The sequence below is a fragment of the Petaurus breviceps genome, unplaced genomic scaffold (genome assembly GCF_028583685.1).
Source record: "Petaurus breviceps papuanus isolate PSGF00001 unplaced genomic scaffold, PetGlider_PUasm1.0 90808, whole genome shotgun sequence".
In the NCBI taxonomy this organism is placed as follows: domain Eukaryota; kingdom Metazoa; phylum Chordata; class Mammalia; order Diprotodontia; family Petauridae; genus Petaurus; species Petaurus breviceps.
Window position 1 is genome coordinate 4,618,837 of NW_027187349.1, and position 11,429 is coordinate 4,630,265.

Sequence of the window (11,429 nt, forward strand, 5' to 3'; positions counted from 1 at the left end):
ACTACTACTACTACTACTACTACTACTACTACTACTACTACTACTACCATTATTGATGCTGCTGCTATTACTACCTATTAATAGCTATTATTATTATAGTTCACATTTATATGGCACTTTCTAATTTGTAAAGTACTTCATTCAACTGACTTGTCTAGCCTGGCATAATTTAATTCTAGTCAAACTGAGTGACTCCTCTGCTTTCTTTCCACTTTTTTCTATCTCCATGCCTCTGCTCAAGCCATCTTTCATATCTGGACTAGATGATGCTATTGTTTCCATTCAATGATGTCCTTCTTACCCTTCAAGGCGGAGTCACCAAAATCAGCACCACAGAAATCTTTCCAAATTCACTTTATGTTAAATGGATCTCTCTCTCCCAGTTCAGATTTCCCTAAGTACTTTGCTAGGTTTTCTTCTTTCTGCTTATCTAACCCTCCTTTATATCACAGTTATTTACACAACCTCTGTTATTTTCTCCAATTAGACTATAAGCCCCTTGGGAACAGGGCTTTTGGTGTACCTGAATTTATGTCCTCAACCCCTAACACAGGACTGGGCACATATTGGACGCTTACTGAATGTTTCTCAAATGAACGGATTGCCAAAGACAATCATAATCCTTGTAACCATCACGTATATGGGGCTTAGTCTCAATTTACTCATCTATTAAATCGAGAGAGGCAAACCTTGTCCTTAGGTCTGTTGGGGGAACGAATCTATTTTATTTGGTATTACAAGAGCAAGTGTTTACTTATTAGAAAAAAAAACCCACGAGAGGGAATACATGCAGGGGATCAGACTGTGGGGATGAAAACTCACTGGCTAGAGCAAGTGTAACCACATGGAATTGAACTCTTATTAGCCTGTGATGGATTGATCTTCTGTCACTGAATTCCCAAATTCCTTGCACAGTTTCAACTTAAAGCTTGTCCAATTTTTTTAAAACCCATTTTAAACCAATTTCTTCATTTGCTTTTAAAAAATTACAGCATTAATCACAAAGTGCATTAAGCTTTTGGTCAAATAGCCTAAATGATGTGAAAAGCTGATTGGGTCCCAGGAGGAATGAGGCTTCCTTGCCTGGGCTCTGTGATATCAAAGAATTGAAATGGATCAGTGTTAAAAGGGAGGACCAGGGGAGAGTAGTCAGGGATTACTATAAGGAAAAAAAGAAGCCTTGTAGGTAGATGGAATTGAAAGGAAAAGAAAGAGAAGAGGGCTAATGGGGGTGTTTTGTTAGTATGAGTTTCAGAACCGAAGGGGACCTGTGAAAGGCTCTGAGGCCCAGGGGAGGCTCTTATTTATTTATTTATTTTCCAGACTTCTATAGTACTTTCCCTCTAAAGAGCTCAGTTGAATGAGAATGTGCTCCCACAGCTAGAGAGGTCACCCACCCAGAGGTGGCTTAGAGACAATATAAAATGAACCAAATCCTTGGTCCTCTTGTCAAACTGAATTGGGTCTTCTAAGGTTAGAATTAGTTTGGTAAAACTTATTTCCTGCTGTCTCGCTCCCTATTCTCAGGGGCCACTGGTGGTTGAAATATGGAACCCTTGGCAAATTAACCTAATGGGGCCATCCTGAGAGGTAATGACAGAAAAAAAGACAGATTATTCCCCCTTTTACCCAGGAGAAAGTCAGCCAGAGAGGGTTCCAGTATCCAGGGTTGATGAGATAGAATTGGAAGTTGACCCTATGAACCTAGATAGAGAACATGTGGAGGGCCCAGCTACAACTCTCTCTGCTCTACTAAACCTTCCTGTGTGGTGTGGAGTCTGTCCTTCGTTCTAGAAGAGGACACCATGACATCAGGAAGATGCTGATGTGACTTGCAATTGAATTGGATCTGAGTGAGGGAGGGTTGTACAAAGTCCCTCGCCTCATTTTCTCCTCTAGAGTCATCTGAGTCCAGTGGCCACATGTGGATCAGGACAACAGGAGATGGCCCGCTGTGAACTAACTAACCAAAGGCTGACATTACCTCTTTCTTCTCTAAACTCCTCTACCACCTGCACTCTTGAGACTGTGCCACTGGCAGTTTTAAAGAAGTTTTTTCATCTCCACAATCGTGAAACAAACAAGGCATCAGTCTTAGCTCCCTATTACTTCCAGGATCACATATAAAAACCTCGGTTTGACTTTAGAAGTCCTTCATGACTTGGTTCCTTCTCACTTTACTAGTCTTATTATAGCCTACTCCAGGCTTTGTACTCTGTGATCCAGGGACACTGGTGGATTCCTGGCTGTTCCTGAGCATAACTCAGAGTTTTCACCAGCTGTCCCCCAGTGCCAGGAATGTTCTCCCTCTCCATTTTCCATCTCCCAGATTCCCTGGTTCCTGTTAAGTCTCAGCAAAAGTTCTCCCTTCTGCAAAAAGCCTTTTTCAATCCTCTTTAATCTTAGTTCCTTTTCTTAGGGCCAGTAGCAAATGGTGCAGTGGATAGAGTGCCAAGTTCAATCAAAAAGACTCATCTTCTTGAGTTCAAATCCAGCCTCAGACACTTACTAGCTGTGTGACCCTGGGTAAGTCACTTAACCCTGTTTGCTTCGGTTTCCTCATCTGTCAAAAGAGCTGGAGAAGGAAATGGCCAACCACTCTGGTATCTTTGCCAAAAAAATCCCCAAATGGGGTCATGAAGAGCCGACAGGACTGAGCGACAACAATAACAATGGTCCTCTGGGGTCTCTCCCAGTTTATCCTGTTTGTATCTTATTTGTACATTGTTGTATACACATTGTCTCCTTGATTAAACTGGGAGCTCCAGGAGGGCAGGGACTGGTTTTTTAAAATTTTTAATTCTTTATATCCCCAACACTGAACATAGTGCCTAACAATGACACAAAGGAGGCACTTAATAAAGCTAATTGATTGACTGATGAGATTTTCATGTAGTTATAGCAATCTGGACCACCATGAGACATCAAACTTCTTAGGACCCAAGAACCCACAGGATTGTAGGAAAGGGGTATATGCTTCATCTCACTACTCAATAAGATCATGTTTCTACCCCAGAGCAAAAACAAAGCGCATACAAGTAGCTATGAAAATGATAATTCAGCCTGCCATCTCATAATTTCTTGACAGCCAAGCTGACAGACAGAACCAGATACACCAAAAAAAATTTCAGTTATGTTGGTATTAGATAAACACATTCCCTAAAAGACCTGTCTTAAGAGTGATTTCTTTATCGACAGGCAATTCCTAAAAGGATTCAAATACAAATTTTTGGGATTCTCCACGACGATTTCTTAGTGGTTTATATAAAGCCAAAGAATAATTACAAAGGCATTAGTTTGGTCATTTTAAAGGTTGAATCTTTACATGGAAGAGCAATAAGCAAGTTTTTACTCCTTTTACATGTATATTTAGAATCATGGAATCACAGATGAAAGGGCCTGTGCAGATAGCTTGATGCAATTCTATCTTTGCAGAGGGGAGAGGAAGGAGCTCTCAATAAGAAATTTACTTGTTTCAAAATTAACGGGGAAATTTTTTTTTTTGCCTTTTCACCTCACATGGCAATGTGGAAAAAACATTTTGTGTGATTTTATTCATATGTATATATATGTACATATATGCATATATATATATAAGGGAATAATATTTATTGCCTTCTCATTGGTGAGGGAGGGAGGTAAAATATGGGACAGAATTTGGAACTGAAAGTAAAAATTTAAAATAAAATAAAATAAATAATAAGGAAGAGGAGAAGGGAATAAGCATTTATATAGTGCTTCCTATGTGCCCAACACTGTGATGAGTGCTTTATAAATATTATTTCATTCTATCTTATTTAATTTACACATAATTTATAATAATTTGATCTACAAGGAATAGATTTATTTAAAACTGTTAAAATGAATTATTGAAATCAGTTCACAGAAAATTTTGACGATAGTATTCCCAATATTTATATTCAAATTTCTCACACAACTGAAAATGGATCCCTGACTCTATTTGTGATTTCTTTTCCCTATTTAAAAAAAAATGTCCTTAATATCACTATTATTTTGCAATAACTCCCCTCAACCTCACCTACCCTATGAGAACCCTCCATTGTAACACAGAATACAAACCCCAAAACATTAAAGAAGACAAATCAACCTATCAGCCATGACTTATGGTTTAGGTAACTTTCTGCTTCTACACCAAGAACAGAGAACAATGTTTCATCATCCTGTGGGCATCAAGTGTGAACTGTAGCAGGGATAATTAGGGGAAATTCCCCATGATATATGAAAGATAGCCTGGGGTACTCCCTATGTTTTGATTCTTGGTTGAGTTGACAAAGCAATTCTTGATTAGTTCCCAGTGACTGGGTAGTTTTCAAGAGATAACCAGTGACTGAGTATCAGAACAGGGATAGATTCTTGGGGAAAAAGTTCTTTACTTAAAAAAAAAAAGCTGTGAAATCTCCACCCCCTCTTTGAGAAGTCTTCTTTTCCTCCTGTGGACTTCTAGAAGGTGTGGCAGTGGTGGGGAGCATGGTACACAGATTCTTTTCTCTCTCCCCTCTACAGTAGCAGTGATGAATTGGTAAGTTGAATCCTTGGCTATCAATCTTCTGCCATTCAGTTTCCTTCCCTGAGAAAAGGGCAGCAACTAGAGATCCTGAGACATGGTCATTTCCAGTCTTGCTGGATATCCCATGAGTGCAAGAGATATCCCATCAGCACAACCTACCTTTGGGAGCTCATTCCTATAAAGCAAGATTTGTGGAGAAGACCCCTGACTGCTGAGAGCAGCCTGCAGTCCAGCTGGCCGGGAGGTGCAGATCTTACAAGCTGCTCTGGCAGTGTAGATCCCAGGCGAATGTGAAGTATTTGCTGAGCATCCCCAAAGAGTGGTCTTTACCTTCCAAGGAGAGTAGAATGAGTGCAATGGGCAATTTGAGATATTTTATGTTTTATGGACTTAATTCATGCCTGTGAGTCTTTTGCATCCTAAGTATTTCCTGTGGAGCAGGAATCAGGGGTTATTCTTGATCATCACTGTTACATATCCTATTAATCTGGATTCTGATGTCTCTTAGTGTTTTCTTTCATATTACTGCATGGATTGAACAAAGTCTATTTTTTTTTTTTGTTTTTCCCCATGTTTTGCATTAGTTCACATGTCTTTCTAGGTCTCTCTTTATTTCTTATTATGTCATTTCTTACAGTACAACTCTATACCATTACCTTCAAATACCATGTTAAGTTCTAAGCTTGATTAAAATTGCACTAAGAATTTGGGGACAGCCCATATAAAGGACATTCAAAGGTCTCTGACCTCCATGAGAGTGTGTGCCTAGGAATGGTATCATTGGGTCAAATGGTATGAACAACTTAATCACTTTTTTGGAATGATTCCAAATCATTTCTCAGAAAGCTCAGGCTTTTTCCTCTTCTTTTAAAAAAAACTTTCTTGCAGTCACTTAGTTATCTTTTGATCTTATGATGAGGTGAAGAAAAGGAGGAAGGTTGAATCTGACATTTAGAACTACTAACAACAAAAAGAAGATTTTTCCCCCTTCGGTTTTTAAGCTAACAAATGTTTTCCAGCAGAGGGAGTTTAAATATGCCCTTCATGTATGTAGCATGCTAGCCAGAATTTTTTTGGCATGACTATGACCCATTTGTCATGAAAAGCCTTCTGAAGACACTAATAGCAACAATTTGAAATTACAGATGTTTTTTGCAGTCCTGAGTGATTTTTATGCACCAGATATTGGAAGGGAAGTTGATGAATTAGGAGGTCACTGGACTTGCAATATTTAATTTCATGGAAAGCCACAGGATGGGACCTTTAGCAGTGAATTTCCTTAACTCTAACAGTGGAAATCTTAGTCTTGTGCATGGTTGTTTGCAAACTGCTTTCTGGGGCTTTTGCACTGAGAGATGTATGGTCAGTTTTCTTAGTATGAATCTTGTTTTGCAAAATTCCTCCTCTTCCTATTAAAGTTAAGAGAACAATAGATGGTCCTAGAGCTGGAGAACTGTGGCTGTGTGATTATAACCATATCAACCCCCTTATTTTACAGATGAAGAACCTGAAGCTTGAGGAAGGTTAGAAAACTTGCCGGAGGATATAGCTAATAAATAGCAGAGCTAAGATTTAAACTCAGGCTCCTCTCACTCAAAATCCAAATCTCTTTTCTTATATAAGGTTGTGTACACCTAAGAAAAATCTTTTGCCATAATTAAAATTAATTAGGAAATGCAAATGTATTTTCAGTTCCATAAGTCTTGCTTTTCATAATGAGTTTCAATCAACACTTTCATTATCTAAAGGTATTAATCAAGGTAAGAAGAAGGCATTTGTTTAATAAACCAAGAGGAGAGGGGTAAGCTTAGTGTAATTTATTAATTTCCCAAGTATTTATCCTTTTTTCAGATTTTCACTGTCATTCACAAACATGAATAATTTCTGTCTTGGAGCCTAAGGAAAGGACTTTCTTGTGAAACTGGAGCCAGAGTTAAATTACTTTTATGCAGTGTTTACCTTTCTTCTCCTACCCCACCAATCCCTTCCTCTCTACAGACTTCTGTCCCATCTCCTAATGTACAATATTCCCTTTTCCTATGCCCCACAAACAAACAAAATTCTGTAGGTTGTCCTATACCAGGTTGTCTTGTAACACTAGAATACCAAACAGCTGGCTTTGGTTCTGTAGTTTCCTGCCAGTACTGGAATGAGGAGGGATTCTTGGGAAAGCCTATAGGGATGGAATAGCCCAGTACATGCCATTCATGTAGTTTCTGGGTGTTCTTGACCACCAACAAACGACTATTTTGGACTTAGTAGCTCCAGTATCCATGATTCCCTTTAAATGCCCCTACCACTCTTACCTAGGCTCTTGAAGCCTGCTTGAGAAATACTGATTTAAAATAATGAATCACCATTCTGAAAACAGTAATCTAATCAACATTACCACTCACTGACTGACCCACAATAGGTCTCAGGCCAAGCCCAGTGGTCACTGTTTGGACCCAGAATGAATATAAATATCATTTATTTCTGTTTTGGCCAGAAACCCTGAGGGCCTTCCCCTCTGAGATTCATTATTTTTTTTTCTTAAAGCAATTGGGGTTAAGTAACTTGCCCAAGGTCACATGGCCAGTTTTTTTATGTGGGTGTTAAGTATCTGAGGCAGAACCGATCCGGGTCCTCCGGACTCCAGGTGGCTCTCTTACTCACTGTGCCACCTAGCCACCCCGATTTATTATTTTTTTTAGAGGTGATTCTTTGCCTCATTTCTTTTTAAGTCTTAATAACTGAATGGGCATTGCTTCCATCAAACTGAGCCCTGTTAAAGACCTTAGCTTGAAAAGGCCGAGATTCCCCATCGCATCCTGGGCAATTATCTCCTCTATCTGGCCACTGGACCCAATGGCTCTGGAGATAAAAGTGAGGCTGGTGACTTTGCACAGTCCTCCCTCACTTAAATCTAATTCACTTTCAGATCATGGCATCACCTCCCTGATATCATGGTCCTCTTAGAGAACAAAGGATGAATAGCAATCCTGGAAACCACATGTCAATCAAAAGCCCATGACTCCAGTCACCATCCCTGTGACTTCTAGCATCCAAAACATTCCTCTCTGGCCACCACGCCTCTCTATGTGTAGTTTTCATTTGTTAGAATGTAAGATCTTTAAGGCAGGGACCATGTTGCTTGCTTCTATCTGTAGTCTCAGTGCTTCTGAGTACTTATTAAGTATCTGGTACTTCTAAGTACTTATTAAGTACTTAAAGTACCTAAATACTTATGCACTAAGTATCTAATAAGTAATAATATCAAGTATTTAATAAATAAGCAGTACTTAATAAATACCTTTCAACTTCATTCATTCATTCATTTATTCATTCAGTACCTGGGCTGTTGCTCCTAAGGCTTGAAAGAGGGTGCTGCATTCCCCTTCGTGGTATTCTTCTTTACAATCACGGCAGAAGACAAACTGGAATATAACACATGTCTATATTAGAGAGATTCCTGGTGGTTGCTTTTGGTTATAAGCGTTGTCAGCTGGCTACCCCGCCCTGGCTATCCACCACAGTGGATAGTCTTCTGAATACAATTTTAAATACTAGCTACCAGTGTGACTCCCCTAGATACTACTTTACTCCAGATCTATTCCTTGCCAGTAGATGCCAGTGTAAAGTACACTGTCTGGAGTCAGATGACTTGGGTTCAAATCCCACCTCTGCCATTTACCTGCCCAAGTGACCTTAGGCAAGTCTCTCAATCTCTCTTCCCCTTAGTCTCCTCACCTACAAAATGGGAGGGTTGAACCTCTTGGTTCTTCACCAGCTCTGGATCTATGATTCTAGGAACCTAAGTAAAATATAGCTATATTGTATTATTCAATCATTTTTCAGTCATGTTTCTCTCTGTGACCCTATCTGAGGTTTTCTTAGCAAAGATACTGGAGTGGTTTGCCATTTCCTTTTCCAGCTCATTTGACAGGTGAGGAAACTGAGGCAAACAGGGTTAAGTGACTTGCCCAGGGTCACACAGCTAGTGTCTGAGGCCAGATTTGAACCCTGTTGTTCCTGACTTCAGGCCTGGTGCTCTATCCTCTATCCCAACTGGCTGCCCACCTATGTTGCTCTGCTGCTAGAAAAGAGAAACTAATTATTCAATGTGCCCAATCTAACATTTATAGACAGAGAGTGTTACTATATTGGATGAAAGAATTTTGAATGGGAAGAGAGAGGATCTAGGTCAAATCCCATTTCTTCTACCTCTTTTTTTTTAAACAGATGATGAAACAGACCCAGAGAATTTTAGTTACTGGCCCAATATCACACAAGTTGTAGTCAGAAGACCCTTTACTGACTAGGTCCTCTGACTCAAAATCTGTGCTCCTGCCATTTGATTAACCTCTCTGTCTTCCCTCTGAAAAGAGAGCGTCTCTCTAAAAACATCTACAGGCTGAAGTGAATTCATAAAGTAAATTAATAAAAAAATAAAATAATAATGCACCTTCCAATGTACTTTTATAAACAGTACATAAGTTGATGCATACAATGACATTATCAATAGGTAATTGTTGCCAATTTAGAGGATAAGAAACTGGGGTTAATGACAGACAGGCAGCTAGGAGAGACTTGGAGTCAGGAAGGTTCATTCATCTTCCTGAGTTCAAATCTAGCCTTAGACACTTACTAGCTGTGTGACCCTGGGTAAGTCACTTAACCTTGTTTGCCTCAGTTTCCTTACCTGTAAAATGATCTAGTGAAGGTAGTAAATGACACCAGTATCTTTATTTTTTATTATTTAATTATTTATTTTTACCTTTTTTTTTTTTTTTTTTTTTTTTTGGAGGGGAGAAGGCAGGGCAATTGGGGTTGAGTGACCTGCTCAAGGTCACACAGCTAATAAGTGTTAAGTGTCACATTTGAACTCATGTCCTCCTGACTCCTGGCCCAGTGCTCTATTCACTGCCCCACCTAGCCACCCCGTACACTAGTATCTTTGCCAAGAAAATCCTAAATGGGGTCAGGAAAAGTCCTGACAACTGCAAACAACTAAACAGCAAGGTTAGGTAAAGTAAATGATAGTACTGGGACTAGAACCTATGTCTACTGAGTCCTAGTTTTTTCATTACACCCTGCTAAGGTCACAACATTTACTCAGGCATTCATGGATTCCAAAGGAATGAAAATGAACAGAGAACTCTTCTTTCTTCTTTTTATTTTATGTTGTATCTTTTGGAGGCTATTGAGGTTAAGTGACTTGCCCAGGGTCACACAGCTAGTAAGTGTCTAAGACCAGATTTAAATTCGTTCTTTTTTTTAAATGAGGACTGTAATTTCATCATGGTAGGGATCTCTCAGTCAGGAACTCCCTATATCAATGAAGACTGGTACCTACTATAACCTCGTTGTAGAGAGTTTCCTAAAACACTGAGAAGTTAAGTGACTTGCCCAGGGTAACCCAGTTACTAGATATCAGGGACAAAATTTGAACCTAGGTCTTCCTGATTCCAGGAAGTATTTAGCTTCCTTGTTACCATGCTACATTGTAGTCAAATCCAAACATCAATAAAGAGAAAATAAGCAAAGACCAAGAGGTCATTTGTCCAAAGTTATAAAGCTAGTTAGTGGCAGAGCTGGGATTATTATCACAAGGCATCCATCTGAAAAAGATACTCATATGAGGGAGACTTGGACCTCTGATGGAAAAATTAGGGAGTGGAGGCACTTTATCAGCTGGGTATTATAGGTATGACTAGCAAAAGAACTGGAAATGTGATTTTTTAAAAACAGTATTTTATTTTTTCCAATTACAGGTAAAGACAATTGTTAACATTCATTAAAAAAAACTGAACTCCAAATTTTCTTCTTTCCTTTCTTCCTTCTCCTCTCCCCAAGATGGTAAGCAATTTGATACAGATTTAATACATATATATATATATATATATATATACATATGTAAAATATATAATTAATCATATAAAACACTGGAAATGTGATTTAGCTACATCCCCAACCACTCCATTGGTAATAGCTACCATATGATCATCTGGACCTTGAAAATTAAGTGGAAGATTCAATGAGGTTCATGGATGTATTCAGCAACTCAGGGAGAAGGAAGGGATAGAGATGGGACTTTTGGTTTTTGTTACTGTTACACTCAGTAGGACACGTAGTCTTTTAACTCTTCAGATTTGGCTAAGCTATAATTGCTACTGAAATTATCCTTGAAAATAAGTATACAATCCTAAGAACAAATGAATATAAGGAATTCATATAAACATGAGAAAACTTGTATGAAATGTTGCATGATGATAATAATAAGGTAAATGAAAAGAACATTCAAATGAAGTCAACTAGGAGAAATTATAATGACCAACACTGGTTTATGAGACCAGGTAATTAAATGTCCTCCTTTCTACTCAGAGACGTGGGAGATGACAGCTCAGAAGGTTTGTCTGTCTCTGCAAGATTATGTCACTGTATTGTCTGTCTTAGAGTGATTTTGTTAAGAGTTCAATACTGGGTGAGGAGCTCTATCTGGAAATAACTGTGATGTTAAAATAACAGGTATCTTTAAAATGTCTTTTAAAAAGAAAGAATTCAAAAACAAAACAAAAAAGAAATTAAATATAAATATGTCACTAGCTTGCTCACCTATGGAAACAGTTAACATATATACATGTGTGCTATGATTTTTTTCCTCCTGGCACACAATACTAATACTCATTAGAGTTATTATTATTATAACAGCTTGTATTTATATAGCATGTGCTCCAAGCCAGGTACTGTGCTAAGTGCTTTACAAATATTATTTCAATTCAATAAAGATTTATTAAATATTTACTATTTGCAAGGAACAATACTAAGTGCTGGGGAGAAAGAAAGAAAGAAAGAAAGAAAGAAAGAAAGAAAGAAAGAAAGAAAGAAAGAAAGAAAGAAAGAAAGAAAGAAAGAAAGAAAG

General features: G+C 38.4%; 1 protein-coding gene across 2 annotated transcripts in view; it reads right to left on the reverse strand.

The window, feature by feature from the left end:
• Positions 1 to 11,429, reverse strand: part of PRKN (parkin RBR E3 ubiquitin protein ligase) — a 1,996,139-nt gene that overhangs the window by 24,379 nt on the left and 1,960,331 nt on the right. For both annotated transcript variants that reach the window (XM_069070393.1, XM_069070394.1), the window contains one exon: positions 7,861 to 7,944. In XM_069070393.1, coding sequence (XP_068926494.1) covers positions 7,861 to 7,944 — 84 coding nt within the window. The remainder of the gene's footprint in view (positions 1 to 7,860; positions 7,945 to 11,429) is intronic.